This window comes from Hyaena hyaena, unplaced genomic scaffold (assembly GCF_003009895.1).
Source record: "Hyaena hyaena isolate Hyena2069 unplaced genomic scaffold, ASM300989v1 scaffold_98, whole genome shotgun sequence".
NCBI classification, from domain to species: domain Eukaryota; kingdom Metazoa; phylum Chordata; class Mammalia; order Carnivora; family Hyaenidae; genus Hyaena; species Hyaena hyaena.
In genome coordinates, this window is record NW_024080730.1 from 595,489 (window position 1) to 618,265 (window position 22,777).

The 22,777-nt window shown below is 58.0% G+C and overlaps 3 protein-coding genes across 5 annotated transcripts; 1 reads left to right on the forward strand and 2 right to left on the reverse strand.

Moving 5' to 3' along the window:
- Positions 1-124: 124 nt before the first annotated feature.
- CDK2AP2 (cyclin dependent kinase 2 associated protein 2) lies at positions 125-2,235 on the reverse strand. Of its 2 annotated transcripts, none has more exons than XM_039235349.1 (4): positions 1,611-2,235; positions 1,212-1,312; positions 992-1,124; positions 125-652 (listed from the first exon to the last, which is right to left on the reverse strand). In XM_039235349.1, the coding sequence occupies exons 1-4, from the start codon at positions 1,690-1,692 to the stop codon at positions 585-587; spliced, it is 384 nt and encodes a 127-aa protein (XP_039091280.1). In that variant the 5' UTR covers positions 1,693-2,235; the 3' UTR covers positions 125-584. The 2 variants fall into 2 exon arrangements, with proteins under 2 accessions (XP_039091280.1, XP_039091281.1); XM_039235350.1 differs by lacking the exon at positions 1,611-2,235 and adding an exon at positions 1,480-1,571.
- Positions 2,236-8,557: 6,322 nt separating this feature from the next.
- Positions 8,558-13,945, reverse strand: CABP2 (calcium binding protein 2). 2 transcript variants are annotated; one of them, XM_039235494.1, is made up of 7 exons: positions 13,903-13,945; positions 13,354-13,563; positions 11,127-11,157; positions 10,185-10,319; positions 9,605-9,714; positions 9,339-9,486; positions 8,558-8,737 (listed from the first exon to the last, which is right to left on the reverse strand). In XM_039235494.1, exons 2-7 carry the CDS (start codon positions 13,513-13,515, stop codon positions 8,712-8,714), a joined length of 612 nt encoding a protein of 203 aa, XP_039091425.1. In that variant the 5' UTR covers positions 13,516-13,563; positions 13,903-13,945; the 3' UTR covers positions 8,558-8,711. The 2 variants fall into 2 exon arrangements, with proteins under 2 accessions (XP_039091425.1, XP_039091424.1); XM_039235493.1 differs by lacking the exons at positions 13,354-13,563; positions 13,903-13,945 and adding exons at positions 11,720-11,890; positions 12,443-12,499.
- A 5,519-nt stretch (positions 13,946-19,464) lies between these two features.
- GSTP1 (glutathione S-transferase pi 1) lies at positions 19,465-22,327 on the forward strand. The gene is made up of 7 exons (XM_039235504.1): positions 19,465-19,537; positions 19,701-19,736; positions 20,085-20,191; positions 20,302-20,389; positions 21,391-21,494; positions 21,573-21,680; positions 22,075-22,327. Coding segments are annotated over exons 1-7 (627 nt in total). The 5' UTR covers positions 19,465-19,536; the 3' UTR covers positions 22,258-22,327.
- The last annotated feature ends 450 nt before the right edge of the window (positions 22,328-22,777 follow it).

The window sequence follows — 22,777 nt, forward strand, 5'->3', positions numbered from 1 at the left end:
GGCCAGGCCAGGCTCGGCTGCTCTCTCTCCCACCACTGCACCCACCCTCTCCCCTCTGTGAGTCCCCTCCTTCCCAATCTCCGCCTGGCTTAGCAGAAATACCAGACTCAGAAAGACTAAGAGATGAGAGAGAACAACTCCAAATTATCTTTTATTTATACAAAAAGGGCATATTTAGCAAAAGACACTGAAAAAAGAGTCGCTATGGCCCAGGAGACAAGGCAGGGAGGTGAGAGGCCCCGGGAGGCCCGGCTACGGGAGGGGTCTGGGAAAAGTGGTGAAAAGTCCTGGGTAAGCGCTGAGTGGTGGGGGCCACAGAAAGGAGAAAGCTCCAGTTGGATCAACACTGTTGGCAGGTCATGGGTGGGACTCACAGTGACCTCGCTGCTAACTCTTGCAAGAGTCCCAGTTAGTGCTGTCGACTGGAGTTGAGAGCTGCCCCCTGGTTCCTGGAGGGCACCCACCAAGGGAGACAGGACAGGAAGCCCAGGCTGGGAAGTGCAACTCAGGGTGAAGGCCAGGGAGAAGCAGGTGCTCTGCAGTGGCCGGGAAAGGTCCAGACTCGGAGGCAGAGTCGCGTCCTGTTACGTGCGGGCGTTCCGCTCTGTCTCTGCCAGGCACTCTCTGACTAGGGCCCGGGCATGGATGATGCCTGAGGTGGGGACGCGCAAGTAACGTAGGGGACCCTCCACAGTCCCGCCCCCACCCCCCGGACAAAGACCCCTCCCCCTCTACGCCCTGTCCGTGAAGGACAAGGGCTATAATCTAATGAGGGGCCTCATGAGATTAGGGACGTGGCTGTTCCTCGTCCTGTTTGCCCTGTTGAAATACAAATGCCCTGGTCCTTCCCCGAAAGCTGACTCAGTTTCAAGTCCGTTCAAAACACCGCTCTGGATAGTGATACCGGCCCCCGTCTAGGCTTGGCCTTCAGACGTCCTTCCCTTCCCAATGGAGGACTGTCTCGAACAGGGAGGGTGGCGGCCTCACTTACCTCTCTTCAGGCGCTCCATGGCGCTCTTGCTGCCGGCATAGGTCGGCCGGATCTCTTTGCCCATTTCCTCTATGACCGACAGCAGGTCCGTGTAGGTGCTCTGGGAGCCCTGGGCGCCCGGTGGCTTCATAGCCTGCGTCAAAAGAGGACAGGGCGATGAACCCGGGCTCCGAGGGGACCTCCAGTCCCCATCCAGAGGCAACCCCTCAGCCCCACTCACCTGCACATAACCCATGGAGGGCGGTCCAAAGTCGTTAAACAGGGGTCTGAAAGGGGCAGCGGCTCCCGGCACCGAGCCCGACGGCGATGGGACACTTCCGGCTGCAACACGCGCGAGTTAAGAGGTCAGCGCGGGGCCAGGACGCCTCCTCCCAGCGTTCCAAGCCCCCGAGCGGAGTCGCCCGATTCCCTCCAAGGGGACGCTTCGCTTCAGGCGCTCAACTTCAGGGACAAACCCCTCCCCCTGCGCTCCACCGACTAGCCCTTACGTGACCACGCCCACTTCACAGGCCAGCAAACTGAGGCTCAGCGAGGGTAGGCGGCAGGCCCAGCGTTGCAGAACTCAGGCCGTCTTCTCGACCACCCGGGCAGGTGAGCAGGGGTAGAGCTGGATCCTCACCTGTGGGGACCGGGGTGCCGGGCCCAGGGGTGCTGGAGCCGGGGGTGCTGCTGGGGGCGGGGGCGATGGGTTTGTAGGACATCCCCAACTCTCGGGTGCGGCGGACGCCGGCCGGCCGCTCCTCCGGGGTTGGCTGCCTGGCCGCTCGGCCGCGCTCTGATTGGTAAACCGGCCGCACGCCCCTGGTAAATAGAGCTCAGGCCGGAAGGGTAGGCGGGCACGAACGCTCTCTCACTCCCTATTGGTGCGCGAAGATGTCACTCGAGCCTCCTCATTGGCCGAGACCGGCCCCAACAGGCCGCAACCGCTGCTGATTGGTCTCCGCCTTTCGGGGCTCGCACCTGTCTGCTCCGGATTGGGCGGTGGCTGACGCCCTACGCAATTGGCGAGTTCGCGGTCCAGGCCGGCGCGCTCTCAATCCGATTAGTCCCAAGGCCCGAGAGGCGGGGCCTCGGAAGCCGGGACCCTGGTCCGGTCCGCCGCGGTTCACGCGGAGGGGTCTTCCCCGCGCGGGCGCCGCCCTAACGCCTCACTCGCGCTGTTTTGCACGTCAGCTTCGCGCTGCCTGGTCTCGGTCCAGCTGGGGCTGTTGTTGCCGCCGCCGCCACCCCCGAGCGCGCCTTTCCACCGCTCTGGGTGCCGGAGGACGCAGGGCTTTGACGTTCGGAGCCCTGCGTCTCACCCCGTGCGCTTTTACGTCACCTTTCACCGGTTCGACACCCTTTTCCCCGGTCTGCGCATGCGCCCTCCTCCCCAAGCCTCCGTGTGTTCCTATGGCAACGGGTCCCTCACCAACGCTACCGCCGCGCCTCGGCTTCTCGTTTGCCTAGTCCTCGGGTCTAGGCTGGGATTAGGTGCGAGGGCAACCTCAGAGCCCCCTCAGCCTGGCCCCCGAGCCCGGTGACTCGTACCGACCGTAGCAGGAACGGCTCACCTCCCTTGACTACTCTACGTCGGGCTCTGTCCCAAACTGATGATGAGAGTATCGACTGGAGTTAAATAAGATGATGGTTCGAACCTCACGCTACCCCCACTAGCGATTTCCTCCTGAGCGTGTTACTCACCTCAGCATGCCTGGGTTTCCCCATCTCTAAGACGCGGACGCTAATAATAACTGTCGTATAGGGTGGTTGTGTGGATAAATGGTCATTCCCCTCTTCTCTATCCATTTCTCTACCCAGACCCCTCCCCCCAAATCTCATTCCTCGTAACCCTAGATCTTAGACTCTCCTCCAAACACAAACCCCTTCTCCCAGGCTACTTTTCCTCTAAACTTTTCTGGCCTTGTATACCCCCTCATGCCCCAGGTCTGTAGATTTTCCTCAGCTCCAGGACATTCATTCATTCATCCATCCATCCATCCATCCATCCATCCATCCATTCATTCAACAGACATTTTTCTGACTCTATCCTCCATGCCAGGCGAGAGACGGACAGGGAAGCGAAGGCACCCAGAACAGAAGGCAATGGGAAGACTGGTATAGTATGCGTTGCAATTTAGAGGTAGGAACCTGCTTGGTGACATCACAGAAGTCTTCCCAGAAGAAGCTGGTGAATGAATAAACTGTGGTATATCCTTATAATGAACTATTATTCAGCAATAAAAGAAAATCATCTATCTAGCTGTGAAAAGATGCGGAGAGGCATATTGCTGAGTGAAAGAAGCCAGTCTGAAAAAGCCATATACTGTGTGATTCCAATTGGACGGCATTCTGAAAAAAAGCAAACTTAGACATAAGGTAAACCAATTACTGGTTGCCAGGGGTGATGAGGTGATGAGTAGAATTAAGTAGCTGAGCAGGGGATGTTTTAAATAGTTGTTTAAAAGTTTATTTATGTATTTTTTATAATGTTCTTTCATATTAAATTTTTAAAAAATGTTTATTTTTGAGAGAGAGAGAGACAGAACACAAGTGGGAGAGGGGCAGAGAGAGAGAGAGGGAGACACAGAACTCAAAGCAGGCTCCAGGCTCTGAGCTGTCAGCACAGAACCCAATATGGGGCTTGAACCCACAAACCGTGAGATCATGACCTGAGCTGAAATCAAGAGTTGGATACTTAACTGAGCCACTAGGCGCCCTGGATTTTTTTTTTTTTTTTTTTTAGGTAGGCTTCACACCCAGTTTGGAGCCCGATGCTGGGTTTGAACTCATGACCCTGAGATCAAGACCAGAGCTGAGATCAATAGTGGGATGCTCTGGGTGCCTGGGTGGCTCAGTCGGTTAAGCATCCGACTTTGGCTCAAGTCGTGATCTTCCAGTTTGTGAGTTCAAGTCCTGCATCAGGCTCTGTGCTGAGAGCTCAGAGTCTGAAGGCTGCTTTGGATTCTGTGTCTCCTCTCTCTGCCCCTCTCCTGCTCATGCTCTGTCTCTCTCTACCTCTCAAAAACAAATAAACAGTAAAAAAAAAAAAAAAATAGTGGGATGCTCAACTGACTGAGCCACCTAGTTGCCCCCTTTTCTTTTTAAGGCCTTGAAACTATTCTGTATGATACCGTAATGGTGGACGCACGATATTAAGCATCCGTCATAAAGAGTAAGCTTTATGCAAACTTTTAAAAATCATTTAGGAGGTCGGGGATCCCAGGATGCAATGAAGAATGTGACAAAGGAATGTAGCTGTTTTACAAACGTACGAGGTGGCCTCACTGAAGGGGTGAGGGGTAAAGTGCTAATCTGGAAATGAGTGTAATCTGTGGCAAGGAAGGCAGAGGAGCTACAAGGGAGCACCGCACTCTAGTGGAAGCTGATTCCCGGTGGGGGGCGGGGGGGGTTGGCAACTCTGAAATCACCGCACACGGGCGCCGGAATTGAAAAGTATGTAAATGAAGATGGACGGTTCCCTATTTCTGGAATGAGAAGTTACTTGTAAGCGAGGGGAGGAGGCTGGCATGGTCCATGTGACGATGGCCCGGCATTGGAGACCTCGATATGAGCTCGTGTTTAGTTCAATATAGATATAGTAAGTTATGTACAGAAATATTTAAAAATTGTGTGTGCACAGGTCAGTGTACATGCATATCTCCTCTATCGGCTGAGAGGGCCTAGAAGCAGTATAGCACCCAAATTTTGGTTTCTTTTTTTCTTTTTTAACTTTTTTTAAAAAAAAATGTTTATTTATTTTTAAAATTTTAATGTTCTATTTATTTCTGAGAGAGAAAAAGACAGCGTGAGCATGGGAGGGTCAGAGAGAGAGGGAGACACAGATTCCTAAACAGGCTCCAGGCTCTGAGCTGTCAGCACAGAGCCCGACGCGGGGCTCGAACCCATGAACTGCGAGATCATGACCTGAGCCGAAGTTGGTCACTTAACCAACTGAGCCACCCAGGCGCCCCATTTTTATGTTTATTTCTGAGGGGGGGGAGGGGCAGAGAGAGAGGGTGACAGAATCTGAAGCTGAGCTGTCGGCACAGACCCCGACTCAGGTTCAGAGGAGCAGTGACTTGCCCCAGGTCAGAGACAGGACAGAAGGCACCAGAACTGAAACTCAGACCTAACCATCCTGCCTCACAGAGTCCTGGTACGCCCAAGTAGGCTAAACCAGGGGCTTTTAAACAAATATAATGTTTTAAACATATATATATATTAACATTTTTTCTTTTTTTCTTTTTTATTTACTTTTAATTTTTTAAATGCTTTTCTATAAAGATGCCATATCCACATCCTTTAAAAAAACTTTTTTTAAAAATGTTTATTTATTTTTGAGAGAGAGAGACAGAGTGTAAGCAGGGGAGAGTGTACAGAGATGTACTCTCGCTTACAGAGTGTAAGTGAGAGGGAGACACAGAATCCGAAGCAGGCTCTAGGCCCTGAGCTGTCAGCACAGAGCCAGATGCAAGGCTCAAACTCATGAACCATGAGATCCTGACCTGGGCCCAAGTCAGATGCCCTACCGACTGAGCCACCCAGGCGCCCTAAAAACTTTTAATGTTTATTTATGTTTGAGTGAGAGAGAGAGAGCACTAGTGGGGGAGAGGCAGAGAGAGAGGGAGACACAGAATCTGAAGCAGGCTCCAGGCTCTGAGCTGTTGGCACAGAGCCTGATGCAGGGCTTGAACTCATGAACCGCGAGGTCATGACCTGAGCCAAAGCCGGATGCTCAACCGACTGAGTCACCCAGGCATCCCAGGAATGGACCATTCTAACATAAGATACATTCTAACATAAGATACTAATAGCGTGTGATGGTTAATGTTAAGTGCCAACGTGCCTGGGTCCCAAATGCTCAGATGTTTGGTCAAACGTGACTTTGGGTGTGACTGCGAGGGTGTCTCTAGATGCAATTAACATCTGCTGAATTGAAGGACTGAGTAAAGCAGATGGCTCTTCCCATGGTGGGTGGGTGGGCCTTATCCAATCAGTTGAAGACCCACATGGAACACAAAGGCTGCATAAGAGGGAACTTGGCCTGCTTGAGTGTTGAGGCAGGACATCTGTCTTCTACCCTCAGACTAGAACTTGCAGCATGAACTCTGATGGTTCTCAGTCCTTCAGGCTCAGACTGGAACTCAATCACCAGTTCCCGGGGCTCTCCCACTTGCTGACTGTCCACTTGGGACTGTGCAGCACCCGTCATCACCTGAGCCAATTCCTTACAATAAATAGCTTCACATGCGTGCGCACACACACACACACACCCCTCCTATTGGGTCTGTTTCTCTGGAGAGCCTTGACTAACACACAGGAGAAGCTGGCTGTGGTGAAGTGTGTACAGGGACACCCCCCTCCCCCCTGCCCCGTACAATCTTGAAGATAATTCTGTAAGCCTCGCACTGTTCTAAATAAAGTAAGTGGATGTAACATCTTGATGTGGGTGATGGTTCCCTGAGTGCACACACACATAAAAGCTCATTGAGCTCATGTAACGTGTGTACACCTTATTGAATGCTGGAGTCCGTAGTCAAACTATTTAAAGTGGATTTAATTGGGGCACCTGGGTGGCTCCATCAGCTGAGTGTCCGACTCTTGACTTTGGCTCAGGTCATGATCCCAGGGTTGTAGGATCGAGCCCCAAATCTGGCTCTGCACTGGGCATGGAGTCTGTTTGGGTTTCTTTCTCTCTCCCTCTCCCCCTCTCCCCTGCTTGTGTGCTTTCTCTCTCTCTCTAATCAAAGAAAGAAGGATAAAGTGGACTTCATGTCAGTAAGCCTGACTTTACAGTTTCTTTTGGAAAACCGGAAGACCTCAGCTCCAGCCCCTCCAACTAGCAGCGGTCCATGGAGTTGGGTGGCAGTTGTCCCCATTAGGCGGAGAAGGGGCTCAAGGCTCAGCAGCATCTCTGCCCTGTTCCCTCCCGGCCCTGGTCCCTCCTCCAGCAGTTACTTTGTCAGAACTTTCTAGGCCAGCAGCTTTTTGGGGGTAGGAAGGCATGTATGAGATTTGGGGGAGCTGTGGGCACTTTGGGGGCCAGCTGATACACGGCAGCCAATTAAAACCCTCCCATCACCATCCCCCCTCCCCCCGCCCGCCCCACCCATAGAGCCTGCCAGGCTGGGAGCCAGGGGGCAGCGGGAGGCAGAGCCCAGCAGGATGCCGGCCTTCCCCTGACACACGTCCAACACCACCCCCAGCCCCCTGCGGAGGGGCCGGGCATCTCAGGCAGTGATGCCACGTGTGCCAGCCGGTGGAGGGTGGGCTGGAGCGCCCAGAGAAGCTCCGGGGCTGGGGTGGCTCCTCATCCCCAGGCCTACCAGACCAGCAGGAGAGATCGCCTAATTGAGTATTAGGGATTAATTGGGATCGGTGGGCCAGTGGTGCTGAGGCCCCGGCCGCCAGCCCCGGCACCTCGGTGTGCGGGCTCTGGGCTGGGCGGGACCCTGGGGTGGCTGCCCAAGGCCATCTTGCTGGCAGCATCGGTGGGGAAGACCAGGCGGGGGCGCTGTTACCTCTACCCTTCTTGACCAAGAGGTCAGGCTGCGGCTCAGCTCTTGGAGCCTGAGACCCTCTTATTGACACCGTGATTTTGGAATCCCAGGGCCTGGGTGTGAGTCCCACCTCTGCTTCGTCCTAACTGTGTGTGACTCTATGCCAGCTCACCCTCCCAGAGCCTTCTGGTGCTAGTCTGGGGGCGGGAGGGGGGCGGTGGGCAGGGCCCGTTCCTGAGCAGGAGTGTGGCAAAACACAAGTAACGCTTTCGGAAGAATAATCTGGCAGCGCGGGCCGCATGGGCTGGGCCGGGAGGGATGGCCGTGGGGCCGTGTGACCTCGGGCCAAGCTGCTTGGCTCAGCCTCTTGGTTTCCTCAGTTTGCAAAATGGGGCTCTGAAGACCACGGGCAGCGCTGGAGTGAGGAGACGTGGCGTTCGGGTCCCCCAGGAAGCAGGCCCTGAGATGAAGTCAGGAGTGTGAGAGAGAGAGAGGGCGAGGAAGCAGGATTGGGCAGGACAGCCTCTGAGCTGAGGCCGACCCGGCCTCCCCTCAGCTACCCCAAAGGGAGCTCGGAGCAGAGACCACCTGGGAGAGGCAGACACGCCATCCTCGCCCCTGCCACACTCGGGGGTTTGGGGCGGGAACCCCGAAGCTGATGTGTATCCGAAGGGGCCAACAGCCAGAGCCTGTCGGTTCACTCACTCCTCCCAGCTGACCTCTGAGCCCCTTCTCCCTCTCAGGGAACATGAGCTTGGCCCTGGCAAAGCCCTCACTCCCTTGCTCTACCCCCTGTCAGCCTGGCCCTGGCAGGAGCCTTTTGCAGGATGAGGGGCCAGGGCTCATCGCAGCTCTGGGAGAAGCAGGTGGCACTTACTCATCTAGGGAAGGTTCCTGACACTTGCGCTGGGAGGGGCCCAGAATCCAGAAAGGGCCTCTGCCCACCTGGAGTTCACGGTCAAGGGGTCTTATAATCCAGGACTGAACTTTTGGGCGGCCAAATACTGGGTCCTCCGGGGTAAACAAGTGAGCGGTAAAAGCCATCCCCAGACTCCAAGATACTTTATTGTCAGAGAGTCCAGGATGGGCAATGGGGTTTGGTGGGGAAGTAGGGGTGCAGGTGAGGGCAGAGCAGGGAGCTGCACACAGGCAGGGTAGGGAGGCGGCGGGAGGGGGTCAGCTGGCAGCAGTGGCTGTGGCCCCAAGTCCTGTCTCCCGCCTCCAGCTTCCGTGCAGGCTCAGCGCGACATCATTCGCACAAACTCTGCCAGGACAAAGCCAAGGTTGCAGGTCTGCAATCTGGACCCAGGAGGGGTGAGACCAATATATTGGCCTTGAGTTGGAAGGGAGTACGGTCCAGGGCAGAGCCCGCAAGGGAGTCTTCTGGATCTGGTAGGGGATAGGCCTTCAGGCTAAGAAGAGGGGTTTGCTTTATGGACACAACAAAACAAAGAAACAACAACAACAACAACAAAAAACCCCAAACCTTGTAACTGAACCTATTTTCCTCTTTGCTTTGGCTGCTAGGAAGCTCAGGAACAACTTTGGGGCCTACTTCGGAGAATTTCTACATACCGATTTTCCTTGGCTTCCTATCATTATTGAACCCTTATTTTCCCCCTGGGGGAATGCAATATAGAGGAAGAACTGGGTTCTGCTCAGCCCGCCTGGCTTCAGATCTTGGCTCCATCCACATCTTTTGCTAAGTACTCCCGCCTTCCTAAGAATTGACTTTCTTGTCCAGCTCTTGGGGAGAGGACACAGAGTACCTGGCACGCGGTAGTGATGCTTCTTTTATCGTTCCCTTAATCTCTTAAAAGCCTCCCAGGGTGTTGGCACTAAGTGTGGAGGGCAGCGGGCAGTACCTTCGAAGTCCACCAGGCCGTCCCCGTTGAGGTCAATGTCATGGAGGATCTCGTCCACCTCCCGCTGGCTGAGGCGCTCCCCGAGCAGGGCCTTGAGAGCTGCCCGCAGCTCCCCCAAGCTGATGCAGCCGTCTCCGTTGGTGTCAAACTGTGGTGGCGTCGGTCAAGGCGTTGAGTCCCCAACCAAACCATGCATTCACGCACAGCCCCCGCTCGCAGCAGCCGACCCGAAGCCCCGGCCCTCCCTCCAGCCCCAGGGGCCGCACCTCCCGAAAGGCGTCCCGTAGCTCCCTGACGCCAATCATGTCTGCGGTCTCTGCCAGCAGCTTGGGGCCCATCAGCTCCACGAAGTCCTCAAAGTCCACCTTTCCGCCACCTGGGGGCCATGCCCGTCAGGGACCCCAGGCGATCAGAGGCCCCTGCACCGCCCTGGCCCTCCTGGCCTGCGTCCCTCTCCCCACTAAATGGGTCCTTCTCTCTCGCTGGGCCCCACAGGCTGGACCATCTGTGCTTTCTGGTGGCTTTTCTTTTCTTGGAGAGTTTGGTTGGGTTTAAGTTCTGGCTCCGGTGACCTGACTCTGGTTCTGTGACCTTAGCCAAGTCACTTAAGCTTTCAGAGACTCAGTTTCCTCATCTAAAAAGTGGGGATAATGGTCCTTGCCCTCCCCACCTTGTAGGGGATGGTGAGATTCTTCAGGGACAGAGAAAGCACCTTGGGAATGACCAGGGTCCCCGGCCCTGGGGGCCACCCTGTGTAGGCACCTCTGTTCCCTGGGCCACCCAGCTGCTCAAGCCATGGCCATGGCCTCTGGAGAACTGGGGTCGGGGCAGGTCTGAGGCACATACTGATTTGCTGTGAAATCTCAATGAGCTCCATCTCGGTGGGCATGTAGCCCAGCGTCCGCATGCAGGCGCCCAGCTCCCGGTAGCCGATGTAGCCGTCCCGGTCTCGGTCAAACTCCTGGAAGGCGACCTGCAGCTCTGCCGGGCAGTGCAGGGTCAGTCGTTCCCACTCGTCCTCCCCCGGACCCCAGCCTGGACCAGCACACCCTTCCTTCTTCCTTTGGTCTAATCATTTCCTCCTTGTGAACATCAGTTTCTCTTTGCTGTCTCAGGAACTTTGCATGTGCTATTTCTTTAATTCATCCTTTCAACCAATATTTAAGGAGCATCTACTATGTGCCAAGCTTTGCTGTAGGTACTGGGGATAAGGTAGGCAAGCAAGCAGGCTGGAATGGAGAGAGAGAGAGAGGCAGGCAGGCAGGCAGGCAGGCAGGAAGGAAGGAAGGAAGGAAACAATCCCTAACCTCATGGAGCTCCTAGGGCTCACATTCTGGAACATTCTTCCCTCCTCTGGCCTTTATGTCACCTACTCAAGAAAGCCTTCCCTCTAAATTCGATCCCCTCCAGCCCATTTGTTCATTTCCTTGCGAGCGCTCAGCACCATTTGTACTTGTTGACTCACTGACATCTGTCGCCAGAGGACAAGAGCTATATCTGTCTAGTTGGCCCCATTCCCCGTGCTGAGCACAGGGCCAGGCCCACGGTGGGCACCCAGGAGGTGTGTGCTGAGTGAATAAACATAAAAGGGAAATGAGACCCACCTGGCGAATGGGGCCTGGGAGCTGACAGCTGGGGGCTCTGTCAGCCCCTCCCTGTTTGATCTTGTCCCCATGTCCGTGATCTCCTTCCTCGTGGAGACCACCGAGGCCCCACCCGGTGCCCCCACCCTGTGTGCCCCACCTATGTCCACCCCTCTGGAGACTAGTCTTTTCCAAAACCCTTTACCTTCAATCTCCTCCGGCCGCAGCTCCCGGTCCTGGGGGGCGGGGGGCACAGAGAGGTTAAGAATTCCCTGGACCACCCTAGCACTGCACCCCTCCTCTTGTTCTTTGGGGCTCCCCACTTGGCACCCCCAACACGCACGGGCAGGGCCTGTGTCATTCGACACCGCTCAGGAAGGGGCCCCTTCCCTGCCCAGACCTCTGCTCACCTCCCGCCCCCACCCTTGTCGAGGTCACAGAGCTCCATTTGCCAGCGGTGATGGCGGGGGGGGGGGCAGAGCCCCAGACTTGGCCCTGGGGACCTCCGTGTGTCGCTCTTGGTCTCTCTTTGTCCCTCTCGGAGGCCCTGCTACCTCCCTGCCCACCCCCTTGGTGGCTGTCTGAGGGTCTCTGGGTCTCTCTCTGTTCCTCTCTTCTCTCTCTCCTGGTGTGTCTCCCTGGGTCTCCCCCCTGCTAGCTCCTGTTTCTGTTTTCTCTGCTCTTCTCTGTCCCCCCCACCCCCTGCCCCAGGAACTGTGTGCCTTTGCTCCAAACACCCCTCTCCGCCCATGCCAGGAGAGGCAGGGGTGAGGCAAAGGCAGGGGCGGCCGTACATACGAGCTGGGTGGCGGCGATGCTGGGCCGCAGGAAGATGCAGGCGGGCCCCACCAGGCTGCTGAGCACCGAGTAACCCTGGGTGCCCGGCCCAGGGGCCCCCTGCTCCTCCGGACCGGGGCCTGGGCTGTGGCGGGAGCCCCCTGGGGGGGAGCTGGGCCACTGCCAGTGGTCCTGCGGCAGAGCCAGCTATGAGCCGGGGCGGTGGCCCCTCCACCCGCCTTCACCAGCCTCTCCCGTCTTTGGAACCTGGCACAGGACGGCGGGGGCCTTCACCCATCAATACTCTAGGCCGGAAGGGTCCACCCCCTTCCTGTTCAACTGGGCAAACGGAGGGCCCCCGAAAAGGCAAGGGACTGGACCAAGGTCACTCAGAAAGCCAGTGGCAGAATGGGAACCTTCAGCTCAAGCTCTGCACCCCCTGTCTCTGACTGGCAGAGAGCAGGAACAGCGCCCAGGGCGGCTGGAGGGGCACCTCGGGGCCTAATGAGCTTGGCGGGAAAGCCCAGTGGTCCTGGGAGCCAAGGCCAGGATGGGCCAGAGTCTGGGGCCTGCCCGGGGAAATCTTGATTGGTCTAGGGTGGTGGGAACCACCCCCCAACCCCCCTGCCGTGCTCCACCTCTAACCCCAGCCCAGTCCTCACGCAGGGCTCTGCCCACCCCCCAGAACCTTCCAGGCTCCAGCCCAGCCCCCTGACCTTGGCCTCTCCCCCTCAGTGGTCCTACCTTAGGCCCCCGATGTCGAGGCCGTTTGGCACAGTTTCCCATGGGCTCCCGAACCATGCCAGGCCTGAGGTCCCGAGGGGCAGCCCAGGGCTGGGCCTCGGCGGATGCTGTGGGCTCCTGCCTGCCCCCAGCTGCTCCCAGTGAGAGTCTGGGAGCGCTGCAGGGGATTTTCCTGGGGTTTTGCGGGGAAGATTGGGAGCGGGTGGGCAGGCGGGGAGCCCTGGGCCCAGGGGCTTGGGTCCTAATCCAGGATTATCTCTGAGCATCCCTGCTGGTGAGGGGGGGCCACTCAGGACCCAAGGGCCCCTGGAAGGCACAGCCTCCCTGCGCTCACTTGGAGGGTCTTCCGGGCCCCTCCTCTCCAGCACTTTCGCCCCCAACCCCTACCCCTAAATCTCCCCCAATCAGGAGAGATTTAATGTCTTCAGAAGCAGGGCCTGGACCCGGCAGGGGGAAACCAGGTGCCCGGTGTGCGAGGGTGGGCTGGGGCACCTCTCCCCTCAGAACGGTGGTATGACCTCTGCAGACCCTGTCCTGAGAGGCGGCCATCTTGGCCCAGTCCCGGAAGTTCCTGCCCCTCCAGGCCAGGACCCTGGCTCTCACCTTAGAGCACCTGGCCACCCTCGGCACCGCTGCCCGGACCAGCCCCCCAACCCTGTACTCAGGTGAAGAGCAGAAGGGGGAGAACTCTGGGTGCTGCGGGCTGGACACGGGTTCAGCGAGGGCAGAGGTGGGGAGAGACGCCAGCCTCCCTCCTGGGCAGCTGACCTTCCAGCAACATCCACGTCCGGGGGCCCCTCCCTGAGCTCTGCCTGGGTCTGCCCCACAGGGTCCCGGGTGGGGTGCGGGATCCCCGCTGCTCCCTCTGGCGCCCTCAGGTGAGGACAGCCCCACACCCTTGTCCCCTTTACCTGCCCATAGGCTGCCTGCACCTGGGCCTTCAGTTCCCGGAGTGCCTGCTGCCTGGCGGCTGCTGGGCTGGGAGGGGCCCGGCTGGGCCCTGGAGAGCCCTCAGAGGGGCTGGGGTCCCCCGCGGGGGGGCTGCCACCTGCCTGGCCCTGGGGAAGGGCCATGGAGATGAGGGCTTGGCGCCTCCTGCTCCCACTCGGGTCGGCCCGCTCCTGTGGGAGGGTGGTTTAGTGGGCGCGGTGCCCACCGGCTCCCTGCTACCCTTCCCCTGCTCCTCTCTCCACAGGCTGGTCAGGCTCTCCCCTGCTGCTCACCCAAATCCTCGCCTCCCCCAACCCGCCCGGCCCCGGCCCCCTGCCGGCCGCAGACGCCCCGGGGCCCCCACTGGGCCGCCCTTGCAGACTTCTAGTCACTTGGCCTCTCTGGCTCATGGTCTCTGCGCCCCCTCGCCCCTCTGTCTCGGCCTTGCTCGCTGCCCCTCTCCGCCCCCGCTCCGTGCCCATCTCTCTGTCTCTCCTGCAGCCCCTGGCCACCCCCTGCGCTCTGCTGACCTCTGCCCGGCTGTCTCTGTGGGTCTCTCTGACCACTCATGCCCGTCTCTCTGCCCCCCTCCCTCCGCTGCATGAGACTCCTTCTCTGTTGGTCCGTCTGTCTTTCTGTCTGTCCATCCTGGCTCTTCCTAATCTCCCTCCCCTCCCCCCTCCCAGGGTGACTCCTGGATTCTGGAGAGACAGCCCCTCCCCACAGCCTGGCCCTAGACATACCCCCTTCTCCCCACCCAGAGCCCCACAGTCGCTCTGAGGCTCCCCACCTCCGGCCAGCACCTCTCACCTACCTTCTGCTGACCTCCGGCCTCTTGCTCGTCAGGGAGAAAGGCGGGGCGGGGCCAGGCAGCTCCCACTGGCCTCTTGTGCCCCCTTGTTATGCCCCTGGCCCTCCGACTGACCAGCCGCCTGCGTCTCACCTCCCAGAATGAGGTCAGTTGTCCTGCCCCGGCCCCGCTCCAGGCCCCTCATGATTTATTCACCTGCCCCCCGCACCAGCCTTTGTCTGAGGGAAACAGATCCCGCAGACACCTGCCACCCGAGCCGGTGGCTCCGGCCTCCCGCAGCCACACGAGTGGCCACCCATCTGAGGCTGGGACTGGGTCTCAGGCCAGCCGCTGGGGCTACACGGACGGACCATGTCTATCCCGAGGCACATCTGACTCAGGAAAGGGCCCCAGACAGTCTAAGTACTTGGGAACGCTGGTCCAGGCATCAGGGGGGCTTCATGGAGGAGACGGGAGGACGGGGACGCCTTTTAGGCATTGCCCGCCCATGTGTGTAACCTGTGCTCAGCCCTGGGTGAGCACTGGGACCTGGCGGGGATCAGCTGTGGATGTGGAGGGTCCCGGCGCTGGGGTCCAACGGAGTATGTTAGGTGGAGGCCCTCGGGGGGAGGCAGGGGTCAGGGGTCAGGCCCTGGAGGGGGTATGACGGCCAGAGGCTGGAGAAAATTCCAGAGGGGCGGCATCTTCAACAAGTGTTTGTGGCACCTGCTACGCGCCTTCCCGGATGCTGGGGGCCCTTCCCCAGTGGCTGGTGGGAGATGTGCATTCAGCAGACCCAGAACGACTGTGGAGGAGAACAGCCTGTCAAGAGCGAGGAGAATGGGGACCTTGCTGTGACTGGGGGGCCGAGGAAGTGGCGTGTGAGCCAGGACCAGAGAGACGATGGGAGTGACCACGTGAAGGGAGGGGTGGCCAGCAGGCAGAGGGAACGGCCCCCACGCAGCCCTGGGCAGGGCTGAGCACTTGAGGAAAGGTCAGCATCCAGAGGTGAGTGGACGCCAACCAGATGGTCAAGGGTGGGAAGGGCTCCTTGTGACCGTTCAAGTTGACCACTTGAAGTTTCAGCCTTCAGCAGCCTCCAGCCCTCTGTACTTGGGGCCTCACCTCCTGGAGGCCAGGGGTGTACTACATCCCAGACAGCCTATGGCAAACAACCTTCAGATATAGGAATTCTGCCATTTTCTTCAAGGTCTTAGAAAAGGCCTGCAGGCCTGGATTTCCCCATGTACTCACTGTATGACCCTTGGCAAGGTATTTCACCTCTCCGAACCTCAGTTTCCTTATCTGGAAAATAGGGGTTGACCTAGGCCTCGTGGTGCCTTTGTGAAAATTAAATGGAGGGCCTAGAAGTTTCCTGGCACTTAGGAAGGACTTGACAAATGGTGGATGCCATGTATGATGAGTGACTCTGGGCCCACATGACCATCTAAGGTGGGAAGTGGTTAGAAATGTGTGTCCCAAAGTTTGAGCCAAGGTAGTAGGGGCGCTGACTGGTCAGAGTCTCATGGATAAAAGTGTTTTCTTTTTTTTTAATTTTTTTTTATAGTTTATTTTTTTAATTTTTGGGACAGAGAGAGACAGAGCGTGAGCAGGAGAGGGGCAGAGGGAGAGGGAGACACAGAATCTGAAACAGGCTCCAGGCTCTGAGCTGCCAACACAGAACCCGATGCGGGGCTCGAACTCACGAACCACGAGATCATGACCTGAGCCGAAGTCAGACGCTTAACCGACTGAGCCACCCAGATGCCCCAGAAGTATTTTCAATCATGAAACGAAGACTTTGTGTCCGGGTAGGGGAAGCCTGGCTTGGAAATACTTCCTCACTTGTGTTCAATGAACATCAAACATGATAGGGTATTCATCTTGATGCCCTTGACTTGCCCAGCCCAATTTAGCCAAGTTGGAGCTCCAGCTCCAGTGTCTAGGATGGCCAGGTGGATCAGTGGTTGACAGATGGATGGATGGGTGGATGGACTGACAGATAGGAAGCTGATTGAATGGAAGGATGTGTAAATAGGCTAATAATTAGTTGATAGGTGGATGGATGGAAGATTGCACCGATAGATAGTTGAGTGAATGGATAGATGGATGGATAGACAGGTAGAGGATGACTGGGGGTGGTATATGGGTGGTTTGGTGGATGGGTGGATATATAGAGAGGTGGATGTTTTGATGGACCACTGGCCAAATGTTTGGTTGTTGGATGGGTGGATGATTGGGTAGATGGGCATATAGATGGACAGACAGAGAGATGGATGAAGGTGGATGGGTGGATGGGTGGACAGGCGGCTGCTGAAGGCCTTATATTCTTCTTCTTTTTTTTTTTAATGTTTTTTTAATGTTTTTAATTAATTTCTAGGAGAGAGAGAGAGAGACAGCGTGAGCAGGGGAGGGTCAGAGAAAGAGGGAGTCACAGACTGAAACAGGCTCCAGGCTCAAAGCTGGCAGACAGCACAAAGCCCGAAGCGGGGCTCAAACCCACGAACCGAGAGATCATGACCAAAGCGAAAGTCGGACGCTTAACCGACTAAGCCACCCGGGCGCCCCTGAAGGCCTTATATTCTTCTGAAAGAGAGTCCATTAGAGTGGAGACCATCTCTTACCTAGTTTGGCCTTTTGCCATGATGTCTAGCCCATTCGTGGCCTGATCCATATTCATCAGTGTGCGAATGAAGCCTCGCATCTGTTTCCTCTACTCTGAGCTGTGATTCTTCTGAGGGCAAAGATGATGGCTCCCTCTCCGCCCTTTCCCCACCAGCCAGCCCAAGCTTGGCACACATACCCATGCCAAGGTCCTACTTCGCATCACCGGAATAACAAGAGTGGAAAAGACAGACTGTAATGGTGCCGGCGAAGATGTGGCAAAGACCGTCACATGCTGCTGCTGGGTTTGTCAAACGATGCAGCCTCTTTGGTTAAGAATTTGGCAGTTCCTCAAAATGAGCTACCATGTGACCTAGCAAGTCCACCCCTAGGTATGGCCCCAAGGGAATTGAAAGCGTAAGTTCACACCAAAAATTTTCTCATAAATGTTCACAGCAGCAAGATTCATAAAAGCCAAAAAGCGAAACAACCCAAACGTCCCTCAGTGTAGAAATGGGGAGACAAAACGTGTATATCCATGTAATAGAATATTACTCAGCCGTGGAAACAGGCGATGTACTGATACACACTGAAGGGTTTCTTTTTGGGGGGATGTAAATGTTCTGGAATTATATCACACTGACTATACTAAAGCCATACAGAATGTACACTTTATAAGGGTGAAATTTAAGTAGCAATAAAGCTGTTTATTTATATTTAAAAAACTGCCAAAGACACGGGGCGCCTGGGTGGCTCAGCCGGTTGAGTGTCTGACTTCGGCTCAGGTCATCTCATGGCTTGTGAGTTCGAGCCTTGCATCGGGCTCTGTGCTGACAGCTCGGAGCCTGGAGCCTGCTTCGGATTCTGTGTCCCTCTCTCACTCTGCCCCTCCCCTGCTCATGCTCCGTCTCTTTCTCTCTTGAGAATAAATAAAACATTTAAAAAAAAAAACCTGCTAAAGACAGGTGCTCATAGACACATGGGCTGGAGGTGGGGGTCGGACACGGGGAGGTTCTTGGCACACTGGACTGGGAAAACTGCTTCTGGACCTCAGAGGGGGAAGCCTCAGGCTGGTCACAGAACTAGTCCACGGGCTTTGCCTGTGGAGCCAGAGGACTGTGGGTAAAAGCAGCCAGCTGGAACACCACCGAAGAGAGCCCCATGGACCTAAGGGAGAGCTTGCCCAGGGGACTTGAGCATGATGGCTGGAGGGTGTGAGCCGGCAGGAGGCCGGCCCGCTGGACGGGAAGGGGTCTCCCAGGCCTTTGATTCCCATCCACAAGGGGAGGGCATGCATGCTCCACGCCAGAGCGGGTGCACGGACCCCTGTGAACCTTGATGTCCCCATCGGTATAATGGGAGCAAGCCTCCCTCCCTCTCAGGATGTGGTGGGGATAAAATGAGACCATTTATTCGAAAGCTCTTTGTAAGCTGCTAAGTGCTGGGCAGATGTTCCTCCAGCTGTGAGGCATGGATAGAACCCAGCTCTGGCACCCCTCCCCCACCCCTCCCAGCCCCAGGCTCAGGGATGCTTCTGATTAGGTGCCTTTGGGATTCCCCCGGGCTTTAGATGGGCACTTCACCAGGGCAAGAATCCCTTTCTCTCTCCTTGTGGCTCTGACAGGAAAACCAGGCTGAGCCATCTGCTCCAGCCAAGCTCCGGTTCCGGGGGAAAGACCACCGCACCCGCTGGGACACCCCCTTCCCCCTCCTCCCCAGGAAGGGGCAGCCAGAAGTGGGCTGGGGGTGCCGGATGGAGGCAGGCACTGGACTCCGCCCAGAAGCAAACAGCCCTCTCGGGTCCTTTACATTTCAGGCTGTGTATCTTGCCATCCACCCATGTCCCCAGTCAGTATTTAAAGAATGCACAGCACTTAGACTCGGTCAGAAAATGGTTTGGAGATGACAGGGCTTTGCAGAAGAAAGACCGAGGGTGAAAATGAGGCCCCTGGGGAAAGAAAAAAAAAAGTGAGGCCCCTGAAGCTACCCAGACCTGCGTTTAAATCCTGTTTACTAGCTGTGCGACCTTGAGAAATTGAGAGTCACTTAACCTCTCTGTGCTTCAGCTCCCCGTCTGTAAAATGAGGATCAGAACAATACCAAGTCCTACGGTTACAATTTACAAAAAGTTCTCAGCACAGGGCTCAGCCCCTAAGGGTTTGCTCTAATTATTATCCCAGAGAGAGGATGAGTCAATGGATGCGTCTACTGAAGTTGTATTTATTCATGCAACAAGCATTTTTTTAAAATGTTTATTTTTAAGAGAGAGCTGGGGAGGGGCGGGGCAGGGAGGGGCAGAGAGAGAGGGGGACAGAATCTGCAGCAGGCTCCAGGCTCTGAGCTGTCAGCACAGAGCCCAATGCAGGCTCGAACTCACTGACGCTTAAGGGACTGAGCCTACCAAGGCGCCCCTGCAAGAAGCATTTAATGAGTACCTACTGTGTGCTGGGCTGGGGCCCAGCCGCTGGTAGGTCCTCTGACCCCGCCCTCTGTGGGCCCTGAGTTCTGTGGGTTTGGGTGTGGCCTGGACAGGGGTGGAGGCTGTGGGATGGGAAAGTCAGTGCCCTGCAGGTGGGTACCCCTGCCGAGGAGCAGGGGAGTCTGTCCGGCCTTGCCCCCTCCTCAGCCAGCCCTACCCAGGGCCAACTTGCGCTCAGTGCTTGGCGCATTCCTGGGTGGGGCGGGAAGGGAGGAGGGGGTGGGACAACCATAAATATAAGGTCACTGGGCTCCTCGCCACTTCCTGCCGCTCTTTCACTTCACCGCCGCTAGTGAGTAGTGTCTGGACCAGGTGGGGGGTGGGGCCGAGGCTGAGCCACCTCCCTCTCTCCCGGGGGGGATCTGTCCCCCTCTTCCACCTCCCCCCGCCCGCCTCCCCGCAGCTCCGTGGGGGTCCTCTTTCATCTCCCTGTCTGTCTGTCTGTCTCTCTGTAGTGCCGCCCTACACCATCGTCTACTTCCCCGTCCGAGGTGCGTTCCGGAGGGTGCGGGGCACCGACCCAGCGCGGGGGCTCGCTCGGGCCTGGGTCGTGCGGGCGGGGCCGGGCGGCGGGGCGGCGCCAGGTCCGGCTTTCCCCGGGCTGCCTCCTCGCCATCCCTGTCTGGCTGCGCGCTGGCCACCTGCCTGCGTTCCCATCTCCACGCTTTCCCCGCGGTTTATCTTCTCAGCAGGCCCTGACGCCGGAGTGTCTGTCCTGTCCCCACACTCCTGACCCCTCCCCAGAACGCGCGGGGGTCTCTGCGCACCCACCTCCCCACCCTGTTCTCCCCTCCCCTCCCCTGTGCTTCCCTCCCCCACCCTGGTCTCCCCTCCCCCAGGGCGCTGCGAGGCCATGCGCATGCTGCTGGCCGACCAGGGCCAGAGCTGGAAGGAAGAGGTGGTGACCAAGGACGCCTGGCTGCAGGGCCCACTCAAGGCCTCCTGTGTGAGCGGCTCCGGTGCCCAGAGGGGGGGTCGGGGGCTGGGCAGCGCGGGGGGAGGGGGGGCAGCCCAGCTCAGCGTCTCTGACAGAGCTGTCCCCCCCCCCCCCCGCAGCTGTACGGGCAGCTCCCCAAGTTCCAGGACGGAGACCTCACTCTGTACCAGTCCAATGCCATCCTGCGACACCTGGGCCGCACCTTTGGTGAGTTCCAAGGTCTCGGGCAGCCCGGTCCTGCGGAGCACCTGATGGGCCCCACTCAGGTGTGCTGGGGCACCCGAGAACCAGAGTTGTGCCCTTCTGGGGTCAGGCCGTGTGACCCTAGAGGAAAGGGCAGGGCCTGGTGATGAGGGCTCCGGGTTGTGGGGCTGGGGCTGCCGGCCAGGCCGTGCCAGGTGGGCTCCCTGTGCCCATTTCCCGGGTGACAAGTCAGAGGAGGCCGCCAGCCCCACGTGGGTGCTGGTGGAGGGCTAGAGGCCGCTGCCGGTGTGACCAGGGGCTTCCGGGCAGACCTCCTGCCCGTGCCTTCCTGCTCTGGCGTCTCTTGAATCTGGAAAACCCGTGCTCACAGTGAGCAAGCCTGTGGCCTTGTGACCACGTTGGCAGCAACGTGGCTTAGAGACGTGGCTGCCTCTGGTTTGGCTAACACTGGGGATTCTAGAAAAGTCATGGGTCCCAGCAGGATGTGACAGTCAGGGAAGGGGACAGGGGAGCAGTGGTAGCAGCCAGGCCGAGCCTACCCTTACTTCTGCAGGACCCGGGGAGAGAGGAGAGGCCCCCTCTTCCTGCCCCTGTGCTGTCCTGCACTGCACGTGGACACACCAGTGCCCACGGCCCAGTTCTGTTCCGGCCCCACACGCAGCTCCTCCTCAGGCCTAGGGCGTGTGCACCAGGGGCTTGGTTCACACTCGCAGGGGATAGATCTGGGGCCGGGGGACTCGGGGCCATTTGGGCCGGGAATTCCTGAGTCTCGGGATGGGACCTGGATGGGACCCGGAAGGGACCCGGAAGACGCCCGCTCTTCAGCCGGGCCCACCCCGCGGGCTCTCGGAGACGGGGGCAGCAGGGTCGGGCAGCGCGGGCCCTCCCCATCGGGGGATCTGGTGGCCCAAGCCCGAGGCCTGCGGGTGTTTGGGGGAGAGAGAGAGGAGCAGCGGAGGACCGGCCTGGACTGACCCAGCCCGGCTGCCCCGCTGCCGACCCAGGGCTCTACGGCAAAGACCCGCGGGAGGCGGCGCTGGTGGACATGGTGAACGACGGCGTGGAGGACCTGCACAGGCTCTGCAGCCACCTCATCCACCACAACTACGTGAGCAGAGGTGGGGCGGGGCGGGAGGTCACCCGGCCAGGCATGCCGGGGCCACCGCTGAACCACCGCCCTTTGCAGGAGGAAGGCAAGGCCCAGTATATTCAGGGGCTGGCGGGTCACTTGAAGCCTTTCGAGACCCTGCTGATCCAGAACCAGGGGGGCCAGGCCTTCATTGTGGGCGACCAGGTGGGTGCTGGGTCCTGTCCATTGTAGATCCATTTCTCGGAAGGGTACACTGAGGCCCGGGGGGGTCGTGGCAAGTTCATTGGAACAACCAGTAGTCTGGCTCCCTGCAGCTCCTCTCTTTTCTTCTTTTTTTTAATATTTATTTATTTGGGGGTGGGGAGAGAGAGAGACAGTATGTGCAGGGGAGGAGCAGAGAGAGAGGAAGACACAGAATCCAAAGCAGGTTCCATGCTCTGAGCTGTCAGCACAGAGCTCAACGCGGGGTTCGAACCCACAAACTGGGATATCATGACCTGAGCCGAAGTTGGACGCTTGACCGACTGAGCCGCCCAGGCGCCCCAAGCCCCTCTCTCTTCTGACCCTGCTCAAGCCCCTTCACGCCCCTGCCCTGCAGATCTCCTTCGCGGACTACAACCTGCTGGACTTGCTGCTGAATCACCAGGTCCTGGCTCCCGGCTGCCTGGACTCCTTCCCTCTGCTCTCGGCCTACGTGGCGCGCCTCAGCGCCCGGCCCAAGCTCAAGGCCTTCCTGGCCTCCCCGGAGCACGTGAACCGCCCTGTCTTCGGAGCCCAGTAAATATGAGCGTGCTCGGCCTCCCTCAAGAGAAGAGCTGCCCTTAGGGACCAATAAACACCGTGAGAGGAAAGCTGTGCTGTGTCCCTGAGGGGCTGGGGGGCACCGGGGACCCTCTCCCTCTTCCCAGGCAGCCTCGGGAGGATGGGGCTTGCACTGGGCATCTTGGCCCCCAGGACAGCATTAGGCACCCGATCTGCCAGGAGCCAAAGAGTAGTTCTGGGCTCAGACTGGAAGGCAAGATGCCAAACCTTCAGGATCCACCCCGGAGGACTTCTTGCAGGAGGCAGCTGGCCTCACTCGGGGCACTCGTGGTTACAGCACCTGGGGAACCCCCTGAGTCTGAGACAAGGGCAGCCATGAATGTAGCAAACAGTCCCTGACATCTGTGTTCCCCAGTCTGCGGACACCGTCAGGGTGGCTTGCGTGCTCTCAGACGCTATCACACTTGTACCCTAGGAAGTGACACACTCTGGTGTCTCACTCGAGCAGCAGGGTTGCTCATTCTCTTGCGTCACCCACG

What these genes read in the sequence shown, in the direction of transcription:
- CDK2AP2 (XM_039235349.1), bottom strand. Translation starts at nt 1,692, where the DNA reads ATGTCCTACAAACCCATCGCCCCCGCCCCCAGCAGCACCCCCGGCTCC. An exon ending in CGGCACCCCGGTCCCCACAG is followed by an intron (nt 1,313 to 1,610) that starts GTGAGGATCCAG and finishes CGCGTGTTGCAG; the next exon opens with CCGGAAGTGTCCCATCGCCG. An exon ending in CATGGAGCGCCTGAAGAGAG is followed by an intron (nt 653 to 991) that starts GTAAGTGAGGCC and finishes TCCCCACCTCAG; the next exon opens with GCATCATCCATGCCCGGGCC.
- CABP2 (XM_039235493.1), bottom strand. Translation starts at nt 12,499, where the DNA reads ATGGTTCGGGAGCCCATGGGAAACTGTGCCAAACGGCCTCGACATCGG. An exon ending in GCATCGCCGCCACCCAGCTC is followed by an intron (nt 11,158 to 11,719) that starts GTATGTACGGCC and finishes CCCGCCCCCCAG; the next exon opens with GACCGGGAGCTGCGGCCGGA. An exon ending in TGAGATTTCACAGCAAATCA is followed by an intron (nt 9,715 to 10,184) that starts GTATGTGCCTCA and finishes CATGGCCCCCAG; the next exon opens with GTGGCGGAAAGGTGGACTTT.
- GSTP1 (XM_039235504.1), top strand. An exon ending in ACACCTGGGCCGCACCTTTG is followed by an intron (nt 20,390 to 21,390) that starts GTGAGTTCCAAG and finishes CTGCCGACCCAG; the next exon opens with GGCTCTACGGCAAAGACCCG. An exon ending in ACCTCATCCACCACAACTAC is followed by an intron (nt 21,495 to 21,572) that starts GTGAGCAGAGGT and finishes CGCCCTTTGCAG; the next exon opens with GAGGAAGGCAAGGCCCAGTA.